The following is an 18098-nucleotide window of genomic DNA, read 5'->3' as shown; positions in this document are numbered from 1 at the left end:
GGGAAATGACAGTGTTTCTTGCTCTGTGGTTTCCAGGATGACAGCACTTTGTCCAGGGTGAGATAACAAAGCCGAGATGCCGAGAGGACAAAGTGGTGGTTCTGTCTTCTCTCCTTCTCATTATCTCTCTCCCAGTCCATTCATCTATCGTACATTAAATCTACAGTACAGTTAGCACGTCAGTTAACCCAGCTATTCTCAACCTTGGGGTCGGGACCCCAATTGGGGTCGCGAGATGATTTCTGGGGGTCGCCAAATCATTTTGGAAGTCAGCTCTGTCTCCACTGTGTTAAAGTGTTCATGTGTTAATGTGTTTTAGTCTTTTTGGTCACTTAATGTCTTTTTTTTTTTGTCATTTTGTGTGTTATTTGGTCATTTTGTGTCTTTTTTGTGTCTTTTTTTGATCATTTTGTGTCTTTTTTTTGGTCGTTTGTGTCTTTTTTTGGTCATTTTGTTTCTTTTTGGGTCATTTTGTGTCTTTTTTGGTCATTTTGTGTCTTTTCTGGTCATTTTGTGTCTTTTTTGGTCATTTTGTGTCTTTTTTGTGTCTTTTTTTGATAATTTTGTGTCTTTTTTTTATCATTTTGTGTCTTTTTTGGTAATTTTGTTTCTTTTTGGGTCACTTTGTGTCTTTTTTGGTCATTTTGTGTCTTTTTTGGTCATTTTGCTTCCTTTTTTTGGTCATTTTGTTTATTTTTTGGGTGATCTGAACTGTGCGTGTGAGATTCTTTTCAGTGAAAGAATTGCGACTCAAAAAGGTTGAGAACTACTGAGTTAACCCACGGCACACAGAGATTCCTCACTTGTATCCAAGCATGCACGTTTTTTTGGATTTATGTAAGCAGGTTTTATAACAAGCATGCTCTGCTGCATCAGCAGTCACAGTAACTAACAGGATTAGTTACTGATCAGATGCTGCTGTTGGCTTTCAGACGTCCTGGTCTATTAAATCTGTGAGCCAGCAGATCAGCAGGGTGCAGTTTGTATAAGTTGCTCACCAACACGTTTCATGGAAAATGATCGATGCCGGATCAATATGAGGCTTCACTGGATGAGTCAAGACTCAAAACAACAACAAAAAGCTCCTGTCTGTGCAGGATACCTGCCTCAGCAGCATAGTAACCTTAGAGAAGTGGGTTTGCAGTGTAAACCATTCGAAACTGCTTAGTTTTCAGCAGTCGGCCATTCAAAGAGCTGATAACAACCTACTGTACATACCAGCAAGTGGAGCAGACCCCTACTTGTTCATACTTACGGGAAAGATAACCGCTGGCCCATTCAATCGTGTAACAACGTTTGAAATGGGTGTATTAGATTGTTACAAATCATAGAGTTGTTCCTTTTCACTTTATCCTGACATTCAAAAAAGATCTTCCTGGGAAATAAAATACCTAACCTTATCTGTGCATCTGTGTTACACAAACAATTTGACATTTTTAAGCAAATAACAGATCAGTAATAATGTCGGGATTCTGAAACGCCCTTTAATGTTCTTTGCCTCGCAACGGGGCAACATTAATGTTGGGGTATCTGGTTGGCTCTTTTATGAATAAATGATGATCTTGCACAGGGCGTCAAATATGTAAATAAAAGGGCGTTATCATAAATGCTATCCCTCCCATAAGGATACCAAATATGTAGGGATGAACCTGAGCATCACTTGTGTGGATCTCACGGTTCAAAAATGTGGTTAGATGGCTATAAGAATTATTAATAATTATCATATATAATTATTAATTATAAGAAATGATATGACTTGATTTGCTCTAAGTCATAGCTCGTTAGGGGCACCATCTGTAAAAAAAAAAAAAAAAAAATAGAGCCAATTCACCTAAATCAGTCACTAAACTATCAATTTGGAACTGTGATTATTAATTATGAACATAATTATACTCAAATTACCTTGTTAATATTTAGTAGTGGTTGAAGGAATCGTGAATTCTTGTCACAGAAGAGGCCAGCATATCATTCAGAATGTACAACATTATAATTTTTAATATTTGCTGCAATTATTGTTGCTTAAAGCTTCTGTCTTACAGACCTGATATGTGGGGAGTTTCAGTGTGATTTCACATGTTACTAACGAAATCCCGAAAGAAATCCAACGTATTTAGCGTGCAAATTTTATGTTAAAATAAAAAAAAACTAGCTCCAAGAAATCAGATTCAAAACACCACCATGAAAAACTTGTTTCTGTTCTTTTGTGTGACTCTGGAAGCATCTTCACTCCCTAAAAAACTTGCTTTCCACTGATGGCAGTTCAAGATGGCAGGAAGGATGTGTGTGTGTGTGTGTGTGTGTGTGTGTGTGTGTGTGTGTGTGTGTAGATGGCATTAGCAGGTCTGAACCGGCCCTCCACACACACCGGAGGAGACAAAGAAGCAGTTCAGGGTAACCTGTTAGACTCTGTTTTTTCTTGACTTTTCTGTATTATAATGGGAAACAATTTCTTTATTATTTAACTTATGAGGATCTCAAGTTCCTTAGAGCAGCTATTCTCAACCTTGAGGTCGGGACCCCAATTGGGGTCTAGAGATGATTTCTGGGGGTCGCCAAATCATTTTGGAAGTCAGCTCTGTCTCCACTGTGTTAAAGTGTTCATGTGTTAATGTGTTTTAGTCTTTTTGGTCATTTCATGTCTTTTTTTGGTCATTTTGTGTCTTTTTTTTGTCATTTTGTGTCTCTTTGTGGTCAATTTGTGTCTTTTTTGGTCATTTTGTGTCTTTTTTTAGTCATTTTGTCTTTTTTGGGTCATTTTGTTTCTTTTCTGCGTCATTTTATGTCTTTTTTTGGTCATCTTGTGTCTTTTTTGGTCATTTTGTGTATTGTTTTTGGTCATTTTGTGTCTTTTTTGGTTATTTTGTTTCCTTTTTTGGTCATTTTGTGTATTTTTTGTCATTTTGTTTCTTTTTTTAGTCATTTTGTCTTTTTTTGGTCATTTTGTTTCTTTTCTGCATCATTTTGTGTCTTTTCTCTGTCATCTTGTGTATTTTTTTGGTCATTTTGTTTCCTTTTTTGGGTCATTTTGTGTCTTTTTAGTCATTTTGTGTCTTTTTGTGGTCATTTTGTTTCTTTTTTGGGTGATCTGAACTGTGCGTGTGAGATTCTGTTCAGTGAGCGGGGGTCGCGGACAACATGCATGTTAAATTGGGGGTCAAAAAGGTTGAGAACTTCTGCCTTAGAGGTCCAAAATGGTCCAAAATGTCTATTTTTACCGATAAAGTGGACAAAATTCCCCTATTATTGTCTGATCTTGCAGCTCTGACTCTGCAGTGTCGGCACAAAATATGAGACACATTGACATTCTCATGCTAACATGTTTTTCCATTGAACATATTTTGTGGAAAACCTCAAATGTTCCTTAAATGAACCCAGTTGTCCAGTCATCCCTGGACCAAAACAAAGTGCTGCAAAAAAAAATCATGTCTTTTTTTTGTCATTTTGTTTCTTTTTTTTTTTGTCATTTTGTGTCTTTATTTGGTCATTTTGTGTCTTTTTTGGTCATTTTGTTTCCTTTTTTGGTCATTTTGTGTCTTTTCTTAGTCATTGTGTGTCTTCTTTTGTCCTTTTGTATCTTTTTTTAGTCATTTTGTCTTTTTTGGGTCATTTTGTTTCTTTTCTGCGTCATTTTATGTCTTTTTTTGGTCATCTTGTGTGTTGTTTTTGGTCATTTTGTGTCTTTTTTGGGTATTTTGTTTCCTTTTTTTGGTCATTTTGTGTATTTTCTGTGTCTTTTTTTAGTCATTTTGTCTTTTTTTGGTCATTTTGTTTCTTTTCTGCATCATTTTGTGTCTTTTCTCTGTCATCTTGTGTCTTTTTTGGTCATTTTGTGTATTTTTTTGGTCATTTTGTTTCCTTTTTTGGGTCATTTTGTGTCTTTTTATGGTCCAAATGGTCCAAAATGTCTATTTTTACCCATAAAGTGGACAAAATTCCCCTATAATTGTCTGATCTTGCAGCTCTGACTCTGCAGTGTCGGCACAAAATATGAGACACATTGACATTCTCATGCTAAGATGTTTTTCCATTGAACACATTTTGTGGAAAACCTCAAATGTTCCTTAAATGAACCCAGTTGTCCAGTCATCCCTGGACCAAAACAAAGTGCTGCAAAAAAAAAACTGGAAGCCAGAATCAACCCACATGAAAAGGTTCCCTTCATATCGTGACCCACTCCACAGATATCCACTTTCATGACTCATATTATTTTGCCTCAATTGTCCCACTGAGCTAAAATAAAAAACAGGTTTTTACAGTAAAGGAATGCTAAAAAAAAAAGCATACTTTACAAAAAAAAGGGGAGGAACAGAGAGAAGAGATTTAAGAAGGAGAGAGTGTACGTGAGGACACAAAGAGGAGAGCTGCACTGTAAAACAGCAAAAAAAAAGATTTTAGGAAATGATAGAATCAAGATGTGGTTTCCTGTGAATATTTAAAAACAAATACCACCTAAATATATAAGTAGTTATCTATAATATGCAATATATTCTCAGATTTACGATCCCCCTGGATTTTCTAAAAATAAATTATCACTGCCAACCAGCTCTGGACAAAGCAAAGGATATTTATCACTTCCAGTAGTCTATAAACACCTGATTGCTCCCTCTGCACATTCTCCGCTTCAAAACTTAAAAAAAAAAAACTTTACAGACTTTAAGATGCAATATAAATGTTAAGGGAAATGCATGAGTGTCAGAGGCTGACTGTAATACCAGTCTGTAATGAAGAGGTCTTCAGAGTGAAGGTGAGATTAAAGGAAAAATCTCAACAAAGACAATAAAAAGGAGAATTAAAACCATCCCATGCATTCATTTCTCCATCTCTCTCTCTCTCTCTCTCTCTCTCTGCTCACCGGTGCTTCGATCTGGATCAGAGCGATGTCGGCCTTCTCGTCCACATCTTTGATCTTAGCGTCAAATGTGGCTCCGCTCTTTAGCTCCACCTGCAGAAAACAAGAAATGTCACCTTACTCAGGAACAGTAACACTGGCTTTGCCTCTAAAAAACATTTTTCAAAATATCATTATTTACGTAGGAGGTGTTGCGGCATCACACTGTTTCCGATCGGACGCCTTTTAGTGGAGCTCCGCCCCTAATAGTTTCCAGCGAATATCAATGTTCAATGTGTATGTGCTGGATGGTGTGGTACCTTATGAAAAGTAAGTGTTTTATGGAGTTGCAGACGTTGTTGTAGCGTGATTAGCATGCTAAGCCGAGATTTAGCTTTATTCACTTCTTATGTTGCATTACTATGTAATTCAGGGATGACATTCATGTTGCTTAGCGTAATGCCCATAATCATTTGATGCTGAAATCAGAGAATTTGGACTTATCCTCTTAAAAACTGCTCAAACCAATGATTCAATTATCAAAATAGTTGACGATTAATTTAATAATCGATTATTGTATGATTAATCGAATAATTGTTGCAGCTCCACCTATTTGCCATTGAATTTCGCAGCAATGGTAGAAAAAGTAACAGACCTGGGAACATAGGACCCTTTTTGGGAAAAGCGGGGAAAAAGGGTCCTATGTTCTCCAGTCTCATACAAAGAGGAGAACATAGGACCCGGGGAACACAGACACGCTCCCCAGTCTGTTTCTCCAAAGGCTCAGCTTGTTTACCTTGACTCGGTGCTTGTTGGCGACCACGTGAGCGTTGGTGACGATGAGTCCGTCCTCAGACACGACGAAGCCGGAGCCGCTGGCCACGGCAACCTCCCGCTTCGAAAAGATCATCCTGAGCAGAAAAAGTGAGACAGACATAAGGACACAATCCAATTATTATTATTATTATTATTATTATTATTATTATTATTATTAATAACCAAAAAGCAAAATAAGCATTCCTTATACACACTTGCTTCACTACACTGCAAAAAAAAACAACAACTTTCTAACTACGGTAGAACTTTTTTAAATATTACGTTAAAAAGATATTGGCACTGTTTTTTTTCATGTTTAAGATTGCCATTTTATTCCATTTTTTAACCGTATAAATAAAAACGTTTTTCCATCAAAAGAAACGCTGTTCTGCCATATAATTGACAAGAAAATACTTCATAAATGCTGCATAAATGAAAGATTTTACCATTAAATATTACAGGATATTTCTGTTAGAGATATGGTGTTTAGTACAGTTAGAAAAAGTACTTTTTACAAAAGATAAATGAAAAAATTTGAGTAACTTTAACTCCATTTTTATCCCGTCAGAGAAGGAAGGCAGGTAGTCAGAACTTTTAGGAAGCAGGTTCATGTATTGTTTCTTACTTGCGGTAAAGTTCAATATGAACGACAGCAGGAGCGATCTTCTCCACCACGTCAGCGATGAAGTTGTACTTGTAGCGGAGACTGTCGGGGTTCTGCTGAGCTGAGGGAGGAAATACAACAACATCAGTAACTGATATCACACACACACACACACACACACACACACACACACACACACCAACACTGCTGGAAGACTGTGAGCAGCCAGAGCCAGAACATGCTGCAGAAAAACGTTGCAGAAGCAGAATTGAGCATTTTAGTCTCAAAGTAGAGATGGGCTAGTCTGGCTATGTAAACATCAATTTCTGTCGCTCTACATACGTCATCTGGTATAACTGATCTGATTGGCTAAGAGCTACGTACAGACGCTTTGATAGACATTCATAGCGCCCAATAAACGGCTCTGGAGGATCATAAACCACACCTCCTCTACGGAGAAATGAACAGCTGGTTTCCAGACTAATCTCATTTGTGTGCCTGGTTAGCCAGGCTATTGAGCAACGGCAACACAAAGCAAAATAACTTTATATTATGAATAGTGCTGATAAACTTTCAGTAAGTTGAAATGCAGCACACTCTGGAGACTCTGGAGCTCCACAGTCTAGATAATTAAGGGAAACCCTTACGCCACTACGTCAAGAAGTAGGAGTGTTGCCAATATCATATGCACTGTTTTTACTCATAAAAAAAAATATACCGATATAAACGTGAACAATACGATATTGCACACCCCTAACACAAAGCATTCCCATCCTGGCGGACCATTTAATAATCTCAGGTGAAGGTCTAGGTGTAGTGCACTTTGACCACATTAACAGAGACAATAGTGTGGACAGAAACATCTCTGTCTAAATACGACTAACTGTGGGAAGCATCATCAATTGTTGTCCGTTATCAGCAACACCAGCCTGCAGAGCTGCAGGAGGTGATGGGACCAAACTGTTTCTGCTGCTTTAAACTGAGTCCAGATGTGGAGCGCTGTTTATTTACAGACTGTTAGTCTGAGAACAGCTGCAAACTGTCTGTGGATGCTTAGAAAACAAAGGAAATGACTCAGATCCTCAGAAGATCCAGAGAGATAGAAGAGATGGAGTTTAACTGCTGCTGTCGCCTTACGTAACCACGGCAACATCTTTCTTTTCTCATTTCTCTGGTTCTTTATAAGGTGGTTCTCCCCACATCCTCTACCATCTGTCCATGTTGGGGAGGAAAACATGTTTTCTCACAGCAGAGAGACGTAAAAAGCAGCACATGGGACCAGATACTGAGACATTTTTATGCATTAATAAAAAAAGCCATGTGTGCAGCAGCAAATTAATTGATTTCATTCTCAGATAATATTGCCCAAAAAAATCTCAAGGTGCAAAATGTCAAGAGCACATCTTAATACTGTCCAGATCTCTGTTTTATGATCTGCATCACAACACAGACAAGAATTTTCTGAACAAAATTTTTTCACTTCATTTCACGTCTTTTTATTCTTGGCACTTTACCGTGTTGTGTGTGGAAGGCCTCTTTAATTACTTTTTTAAAATAATTCTGTGTCTTTTTTTTTTAGTAATTTTGTGTCTTTTTAAAAAAAATTCTGTCTTTTTAAAATAATTTTGTGTCTTTTTTTTAGTCATTTTGTTTTAGTAATTTAGTTTTTTTCTGTCATTTCATGTCTTTCTTTTTTTGTCATTTTGTGTCTTTTTTAATAATGTTGTGGTTTTTTGGTAATTCTGTGTACTTTTTGGTCATTTTGTGTCTTTTTTAAGTAATTTAGTGTTTTTTCAGTCATTTTGTGTCTTTCTGTAATTTGGTGTCTTTTTTGGTCATTTTGTGTCTTTTTTAAGTAATTTTGTTTTTCTTCAGTCATTTTGCGTCTTTTTCTGTAATTTTGTCTTTTTTTGGTAATTTTGTGTCTTTTTTTGTATTTTTGTGTCTTTTTTTAGTAATTTTGTGTCTTTTTTTAGTAATTTAGTTGTTTTTTCTCTCATTTTGTGTCGTTTTTTTTTTGTTGTTGTAATTTTTGTCTATGTCTTTTTTTGGTCATTTTGATACTGCCTCCAGGTAATTTGAGTTTGAGACCCCTGGTCCAAACAAACAGCATTTTTATCTCTGAACAAGGTTTGCACTGCAAAAAAGGTGTGTCTAAAAACCAGATAAAAACACTAAATCTAGAAATAAGCATGTTGAACGCTTAAAATATAAGCGTTCAACAGCGCATATATATATATTGAAAATATAGTCAGCAGTAAATTAAAATTTTATCTGAAATTTAAAAAAAAGAAATCACATTTGCTCTTTAAAAATATAACCAGAGCATTCATTCATTTTCCCCCCATGATAAAGAGAACAGTGTTCCAGTGCGGACATGTCTCAGTGTGTCCTCGCGTCTCATCAAACTCTATCTCACATATTTTCACGTCTTCAGATCTTATCAGACAATCACCTCATTCCACTTCACATCACTTCATCCTTCAGTGAGTTTCTGGATCAGAATGCTGCAGCAGATAAAACCAAACCAATCACAGCAGTCTATCAACTTTACTAGAGGTCGACTCTGTGTCTTTTTACTTGTATAACGTCATATATAACTTTATTGACACGTTGCCGTGGATACGCATTGTTCTGCTTCTCTCCTGATGACAGCTCGCCTTGTTAGTGACCTGTCAATCAAAGGTAGCCCCGCCCCCAAATCATACGATTCTTTATCTTCTTTTTTCTTCTAAATGGGGCCATTATTTACACTATTAACATCAGATTGTTTACCAGTGATTGAGACCATAGTGTTGTCTCAGGGTGTTTTCACACCTGAAAGTCCGAACCAAGGTCCGTGTTCTGTTCCATTGTCTACATTTGGTCCTGTTGGTTTTGGTTTCACACTGCAAAAGGAATAACGGACTTTATAAGACAATTCTACTGGACACGTCATCTCCCTGTGGACTTCCTGGTTCATTTTGTTTTGGTTTGGTTGTTTGGTGTGCATTTCATCTTGTGGATCTAACCTGGCCCCTGGTTTCTGGTAGTAGTTTTGCTTTAAGTTGCTTATTGTTTTTTGCTCTTCTTTAACATATAGCACTCCTTTAGCAATGACAGTTAGCTCTTAAAGTTCTGTACTTACTCGATTCCTGTGGTCTATGTCTAGTACCATCAGGTTGAATGCACTTATTGTGAGTCGCTTTGGACAAAAACGTCTGCTAAATGACATGTAATGCAATGTAATGTAATGGTTACGCTGCGTTGTTAGGCGTCAGTGTTACATCCTTAACGTGTTTACACTAAATGAACCCATGAGCCTCCTTTTACCTGTGCTAATACTTTTGCTGGTCTTTTGCTACCAGCAGCACCAGCTTAATGAGTAATACGTGAGAGTGCTTGGTATTCGCAAGATGAGCCTCCTCATCATGAAAAACTGTATCACCGTCGACAGGAGACGAGGAGAAAACGGCTTGTAATCCTGCCAGTTATGGCAAAAACCTTCCTGTCATTGATACGAAGGTCCGAACTATAAAAAAAAAAGTTTTTTTCACACTGCAAAAGGTTTGGGCGTTGGTTGGTTTGGTCCGGACTGAGACCACCTCTTTTGGTCGGACCAAACTTTGGTCCTTTGGTGCGGACCGTGGCACCTTTCACACCTGGAATTTAGGTTCGGATCAAACTGAAAAGTCCGGACCAAACGAGATAGGTGTGAAATCGCCCCTAAAAAACTTTTCTGAGGTAATAAATCAAGTGAGAAGTTATCTCATTTTGCATTGAAATGAATGGACTAAAATGTTTTTGCAGCCAAACTTAAGGCACTTCCTGGTTTGCCTTCTTGAAACAAATTGAAGGGTTTTTCTGACTGAGCAGCTGTTTGTTGTGAAGGTTCACTTCAGCCTAAACTACAGCTGGCAGTCTCAAAGACACTCATGTTTATGTTTATGTGTGTGTGTGTGTGTGTGTGTGTGTGTGTGTGTGTGTGTGTGTGTGTGCCAGCTGCTGCAGCTTTGAAGTGCAGTGAAAGAAGCCAGTCAGACGAACCTCAAACGCGCTGCAGGTCCTTGTAACGGAGCCTCAGAGTCTCCGGTCAGAGAGGTCGATGCTCCACTGACTCAGTGAATAAATCTGCTGCAGTTACACTTTTAGTAATCAGTGCTCAGATGTCCGTGTCCTTGAATGCACCAGCAAGAAGATTCCAAAACAGCGGACTCATGGATGGAGGCTGATTGTCACGGACAGAAAGTATCGCATGCAGTTGTTTTGGGTCTTTTCATGCTATTTAATAATAGAGAAATATATATTATGACACATTTAATATAGATAAGATAAGTGAATCTGATGAATTTGCAGCAAGGTTTCTGCAACTCTCAAATCCAACATTTTATTGTTTGCTTTTTACAATTGCTTTTTAAATAGATAATTTATCATAGAAATAAACGGCATTATCCTTGACTTGATTATTTTTATTTATGTTTGAAAAAGTAACCAAAACAAAGCTGATAATTGATATTTTTTTGTCAAAATCATTTATTCTACATGTCTCATTTAAAAATTGCCAGAAACAAGGACAGGAGAGGCTGTTTACGCAGAGCTGAGAGGAGAGGACAGGAGAGGATGCAAGTAGAGGATGTAAAAATGCAAATAGTTCAATATGTACAGCATTTGGACAACCTATTTTTCTTCCAATAGTCATAACACAAAAGTGTTTTATATATAAATTTTCTATTAAAAAAAAAAAAAAAAAAAAAAAAAAAAAATATATATATATATATATATATATATATATATATATATATACAATAAACACTACAGGCCAAAAGTTTGAAAGCAAGATCAAATTTGTACAAAAAAAGATCATAGTTTCATTGCTATACTTTGCAACAAAATAAAGGTGATTATTATATAAAGAGTCACTTATTAGAACACATTTTGACTTTAATTATCAGCTCTTTGGGTTTTTATTGCTTAGACTTTGTGTTTCCTTCTTTCCTTAATGTATAAATCTGAACTCTTGTTTCTTTGTCAGAGATATGAACACAGTTGAGATTTATTGGGATTTTTGGATCCAAACTCTCAAAAGAGCTAAAGTGAATAATGCAAACTGTGATTTGTTTTTTTTTTAACTTTTACACTGAAGTTGTGACTCTTCCTAATCTCCTCCACCCTAAAACTAAGCCCTCCTTTTCTTTTGGTAACATTTATTCACCAATGATCTGATAACATCAATGTTTACCTAAAGGTCAATGGAGGAAAATGGTTCAATTCAATAAAAGTCTGATCATGTAGTAAACACATCCAGAAATACACACAATACACACTGGTTTTTAATAAGAGAGACATTGTGAACAGAAAATTGAAGTTGCTTCCAAACTTTTAGCCTGTAGTGTATATATATGTATATATATTATTGCAGTGAAATACAAGGCCACAGTGAGTAAAATGTAAAAACAGGAAAAAATGCCCTGAAACGACTCAGAAGGGTTAACCCTTTGATGCCCAACATATAAACACCTTCTAATACACAACATGGGTCAAAAATGACCCGCAATCATTTCCCATGTTATTTCATGCTGCTGTGTGTTTGAATATCTATTTGTTTTTATTACAACAGATCATTATAAACATTTTTCCTTTATGAAGAAAAATAGTTTTTGTATTATTACATCAAGTTTACACACATGGGTCAAAAATGACCTTGTGCATTAGAAGCGTAGTGATACAAAAAGTGATTCACTAAATTAACAATGTGAGTATATGTGTAACTATGTTTGTCTTATTTTGAAGGTTTAACTTTAAAAGAGTTGTTAGAACCACCAGATTACATTGGAAAATCACATATTTTAACATGTGAGACTTATTAGAGCCACCAAATAATAATTTCCATTGGAAAAACACCAATTTAACAAAATAGGATAGTTAATATTTGTGTCTTCTTTGTCAGGTTTTAATTTGGTGACAACATATAAACACCTTCTAATGCACAACATGGGTCAAAAATGACCTTGTGCATTAGAAACCTAGTGATAAAAAAAGTGTTTTATCCAAAAACTAAGAAATGAAAACAAAAAAATAGGATATATGATGATCAAAAACAAATTATTCGAGGAAAACCTGGAATACTGAAAGATGAAATTAATTTTTTGCAAAGATATAGAACATAAAAACTTAGTCGGGTCACTTTAGACCATGTTGTGCATCAAAGGGTTAAAATGATGAGCAACAGAGATGGAACTTATATTTCTTTTTAACCAGTTCCATAATTAAATCTAGGCCGTAACACAGAAAAACAATGTCTCCAGAAAGCTGCTCAGACATGAAATCCCCACAAATATAATGATCGTCTGTTCTGTTCTGAAGTGAATCTAAAATCTCATTAGCAGCTGGACGGGCCTGAACTGGGAAACATTCCTCCTCAAAGAGTTGAGTCACTGAGAAACTGTGTTTTGTTGATTCTGTATCCAAGCCTGTCAATCTGACAAAGAGCTGGCAGGTCCACACAGGAAGCAGAAATCATAGCAGAAAAATAAAAAATAAAAGGCTCCCTTCAAGATCTGGGTTAAATGACCTGCTGTGTTTAGGAAGTTACACAATGTGTGTGTGTGTGTGTGTGTGTGTGTGTGTGTGTGTGTGTGTCACTGACGTCTTCCAGATCTCTGTCCTCACCTCGGGGAGTTCAAATTCAGGAGGAGAGAAAGTGAATGATGATACGATTAGGAAGGAGAGGAGTGGAGATGGATGGACAGAAATGAAAGTGCCGGAGCACGACTTCTTCATGACGTCCAAAAAAGACACAAAAAGACACAAAATTTGTAAAAAAAACAAAAACAAAACAAAAGAAGACACAAAATGACTAGAAAAAAGACACAAAATGACCAAAAAGGACACAGAAGACACAAAATGACAAAAAGAGACAGAATGACAAAAAAACCCCCAAAATGACAAAAAAGACACAAAAAAGACACTAAATGACAAAAAAAGACACATGATAACTAAAAAAAGACACAAAAAAGACACAAAAAAGACACAAAATGACCAAAAAAGACAAAAAAGACAAAAAATACACAACAACAGACACAAAATGACCAAAAAAGACACAAAAAGACACAAAATACAAAACAACAGAAACAAAATGACCAAAAAAGACACAAAAAGACACAGAATTAGTAAAAAAAAAAAAGGACACAAAAAGACACAAAATGGCTAGAAAAAAGACACAAAATGACAAAAAAAAGACACAAAAAAGACACAAAATGACCAAAAAAGACACAAAAAAGACACAAAATACACAACAACAGACACAAAATGACGAAAAAGACACAAAATGACTAGAAAAAAGACACAAAATGACAAAAAAAAAGACATGAAAAGGTTTTCAAAAATGGACAAAATAGTGCCAGGGGACACATAATCTACATATAATCTATATGTACACATGTGTGGGGACCACCACTCTGACCTATGACCTATGACCTATGACCCCTGTCTGTGTGTTTGTACTGTGGACCCCTTGGGATTAAAGTACAGATGGACAGAAGAGGGGAGGATAAGAAATGAGGACAGAATATTAACTTGCTTGTCATCGTCCCTCAAAGATAAAAATATGATGGGGGCTCCTGAGGAGTGGGGGATATGATGTGGCAGGAAGAAGGGAAGAAAGAGTGGAGAGGAGGGAAAGTGTGGGGGAAAATAACCAAAAATAAAAATAACCAAATAAGGAAGAACAGATAAGAGGAGAAGCACATTTCTCTTCTCTTCATCCCTCCTTTCATTGGGAAGAAGAGATGATAAATAAGGAGAAGGATGACAAGGACGACTGGAGAATGAAGAAAGGGTGATGAGATAGCAGGAAAGGCTGGAGAAAATGGAGAAGAAGAAGAAGAAGAAGAAGAAGAAAGACTTTGACCTCGCTGAACTTGACTAAGAGTCAAAACGGCACTCAGCAGATTGGTGTGTTCACAGCTGCAGACTCACAAAGTGTGTGTGTGTGAGAGAGAGTCATGAAAGCACACACACACACACACACACACACACACATCTATCTTCATTATGTATGAAAAAGTTGACAAAGACGAAAACGAAGGACATTTTCACTATAATTTTAGTGAGTTTTGTAACCACACAATACAGTTTCAGGTAATTAATTAATAATCATGAATCGTTTAAAACATAAACCTGATTGTAACCTTTAACCCTTAAAACAAAGTCTGAAATCTCAAAAAAGCCTTTAAAGAAGTGAGGACCGGCCGAAATGTCCTCACTTTGCAAAAATGTCCTCACTCTGTTGGTTAAAAAAACCAAACGCATTCCGGTCCCCACTATGTAGGAAGAACAAGAACACACACACGCACGCACACACGCACACGCACGCACACACACATATACAGAGGGGAACAGTGTTTGTTTTTGCAACACTCAGGACCTCCTGGCCTTATTTCAAGACATTATGACCATGTTACGATAAGAGAGAGAGAGAGAATTTATAGTATAATAATATAATCTAATCTAATATAATAATTTATTGTAAATATTGCTTTTCTTATCTTGTTATCTTTTTTTCTGATGGTTGCTTTGGCAATATATACATTGTTACGTCATGCCAATAAAGCCAGTTGAATTGAATTGAGAGAGAGAGAAAACATCCCTATTTTTTAGTTTGGTGCAGTGTGAGGCACTGATGCAAATCTGACTGATCAGCAAGTGGAAAGATGCCAAAGAGAGAAAGAGAGAGAGAGAGAGAAAGAGAGAGAGAGAGAGAGAGAGAGAGAGAGAGAGAGAGAGAGAGAGATAGAGAGATAATGAGGAAGGGTAGATGTAATGTAAGCAGCTTCTATTAATGTAATAAATGTCAGATACTGTTCAGTGATTCTGTAACTTAACTAAATACTAAAACACCTCATTACATGAGTTGTAGTGATGATGGAAGCTGTTAAACTGATCTGTGTCAAAAACACTGAAACCCTGCAAACTCTCCTGATATTTTAAACAAACACTATTAACTGCAGAGGTCAGAGGTCACCAGAGGTTCTTAACAGGACGTGTTAAAGCAGACCAATGTATCAAACACTGAATGGTCCACACACTGTAAAAAATAATCTGTATAATTTACTGTAAATTACCAGCAGCTGTGGTTGCCAGAAGTTCGCTGTAAAAAATACAGTGAGTGGGTTTCCTACTGTAAATTTAAATGTAAATATCAGCAAAAATTTGTCATTTAAACTGAATAATCACGTTATTTTTAGGCTAATTGTGTCATTGTGACATCATGGTATTTATCCATTAATTTTACATGAAAATTATATTCTTTTTATTATAAATTAATTAATTATAAACTGTGTGTTTTCTGCAGTTTTTTGACAGTAAAAGTTTCAGTTTTTTGTGCTATACTTTGATTTACGGTAATTAAAAGTATCTACTGTGACATACAACTTTTTATTTAACGCCCTATTTCAGATGCAACTCGACAGTGTTTTACTGTAATTTCCACAAACTTTTTTTTATTTACAGTGCAGCTAACAATTAGAGTATAAAATGCAAACTCTCAATTCAAAGTAACAGCTGTGAAACTGGCTCACTTATCTCAGTTACATTCATAGTTACATTAAAAGTTTAATAAAAGCAGCAATTTATAGTAAGATTCGAGTATTTATCATCATATGTTGTTACCATAAATGCATCTGTGAAAATTACACGGTGCAGAATTCTTTGGCAGGTTTCAAAAGGAGGCATGAGGAGAATAATCTGATCATTTAATGGAGGAAAGGAAAGTTTATTCTGTGTGAGAGCTGCTGAGGTCATTCAAGTTCAGCTTCAACACACACACACGCACACACACACACGCACACACACACACACACACACACACACACACACACACACACACACACACACACATTCTTGTACTTCTATCTTTGTGAGGACCCTCATTGTAACAGTGAATTCCCTTGCAAGGTTATAATAGTTTTGGATTTTTCATTAGTTTTAGTCTCAATTTTGTTGTGATTTTTTGTTTTCAAATTCAGTTAGTTTTAATGAGTTTTTAGAGTGAGTTTGCTAGTTTTAGTATTAGTTTTAGTTTTTTGTAATGGGGTATTTGTTGGGTGGGAGATTAAAAGAGGTCACAGTAAATTTTGCCTTTATTTCCTTTGTCTGATCCATCTTCATTATGTATGAAAAAAGTTGACAAAGACGAAAACGAAGGACATTTTCACTATAATTTTAGTTAGTTTTGTAACCACACAATACAGTTTCAGTTAATTATCATTATCATTTAACCTTTAACCCTTAAAACAAAGTCTGAAATCTAAAAAAAGCCTTTAAAGAAGTGAGGACCGGCCGAAATGTCCTCACTTTGCAAAATGTCCTCACTCTGTTGGTTAAAAAAAAAAAGTGTCCCGGTCCCCACTATGTAGGAAGTACAAGAACACACACACACACACACACACACACACACATTCTTGTACTTCTATCTTTGTGAGGACCCTCATTGGAACAGTGAATTCCCTTGCAAGGTTATAATAGTTTTGGATTTTTCATTAGTTTTAGTTTTAATTTTGTTGTGATTTTTTGTTTTCAAATCCAGTTAGTTTTAATGAGTTTTTAGAGTGAGTTTGCTAGTTTTAGTTTAGTTAGTTTAGTTTTTATTAGTTGTAGTTTTGAAATTCTAAAAAAAAAAAGCCTTTAAAGAAGTGAGGACCGGTCGAAATGTCCTCACTTTGCAAAAATGTCCTCACTCTGTTGGTTAAAAAAAGTGTCCCGGTCCTCACTATGTAGGAAGTACAAGAACACACACACACACACACACACACACACACACACACACACACACACACACATCCTTGTTAACTTAACCCTAAAACAAAGTCTGAAATCTCAAACAAAAGAAGAAGTGAACACCAGCCAAAATGTCCTCACTCTTTTGGTTAAAAACGTGTCCCGGTCCTCACTATGTAGGAAGTACACACACACACACACACACACACTGGGAGAGCCCTCACCTTTCCCACAGGCTCCTCTCTGGATGAAGATGACCGGCGGCTGCTGCAGCTTCATGGCCCGGTTACTGACGCGCTTCAGCTCGCAGATGTTCCGGTAGGAGACCCCGTCGCTGCCGCACACCGGGTCCGAGCTGGTGCACACGCACGCGCCGGCCTTGCCCCTGCGCCTGACGGTGGCCGACATCTCCACGCCGTCGGTCACCACGCACTCCATCCCCTCGGCGCACTCCCGGTCCCCGGTGCCGCCGCACGGCTCGCCCTCTCCGGACGCGCAGACCGGGCAGCAGTCGCAGCGGTCCAGCGCGTCCCCGGCCAGGCAGTCCGCGGGGACCGGGGCGCACTGGGACTTGTCGCACTTCTCCGAGCAGCCGATGGCGAAGCGTTTGGTCTTCCCGGAGGCGGAGATCAGAGCCGGGCAGAGCAGCAGGAGCATTACGCACAGGAGCGAGTGGAGACGCATGATGGGACAGTCCTCAATAAAGTCAAAAACAAGCTTAAATTGTTTATGCAATGCTTAATTATAGTAGAAACTAAGATTTAAAGCGTGTTCTTGTTCAGGTGCAAGACAAACAAACTAATGCAGAGTGAAACTTCTCCGGTTGTCCCGGTTTATAAAAGCTGCAGGATGAACGCAGGAGGAGATTTGTGGGCGTGGTGACGTCAGTCAGAGGGGAGGAGTCAATAGTGTGCACGGGATTAAAGTTGTTCAGGGTGGAAAACAACTGTGCACTTACTCTAGTACTGTATTTAACCCTGTGGAGTGTCCTGGAGCTCCAAATAATCCAGACTTGTTGCCTCCATCAGACTAGAAAACAAAGCAGCGTGGAGCCCTACTGTACATTTACCTCTAAAGTTCTGGCTGTAAACTCCA

At 37.3% G+C, this 18098-nt stretch overlaps 1 protein-coding gene across 1 annotated transcript in view; it reads right to left on the bottom strand.

Moving 5' to 3' along the window:
- LOC131959060 (serine protease HTRA1B-like) overlaps positions 1 to 17830 on the bottom strand; it is a 35810-nt gene extending 17980 nt beyond the window's left edge. The window contains exons 1-4 of the mRNA XM_059324161.1: positions 17228 to 17830; positions 6270 to 6369; positions 5625 to 5739; positions 4853 to 4942 (exon numbers count right to left, since the gene is read on the bottom strand). Coding sequence (XP_059180144.1) covers positions 4853 to 4942; positions 5625 to 5739; positions 6270 to 6369; positions 17228 to 17687 — 765 coding nt within the window. The 5' untranslated portion in view covers positions 17688 to 17830. The remainder of the gene's footprint in view (positions 1 to 4852; positions 4943 to 5624; positions 5740 to 6269; positions 6370 to 17227) is intronic.
- Between the last annotated feature and the right edge of the window lie 268 nt (positions 17831 to 18098).

Source organism: Centropristis striata, chromosome 21 (genome assembly GCF_030273125.1).
Source record: "Centropristis striata isolate RG_2023a ecotype Rhode Island chromosome 21, C.striata_1.0, whole genome shotgun sequence".
Lineage (NCBI taxonomy): Eukaryota > Metazoa > Chordata > Actinopteri > Perciformes > Serranidae > Centropristis > Centropristis striata.
Note: the sequence above shows the minus strand (reverse complement) of the source record. Positions and strands in the feature narration are given on the sequence as shown.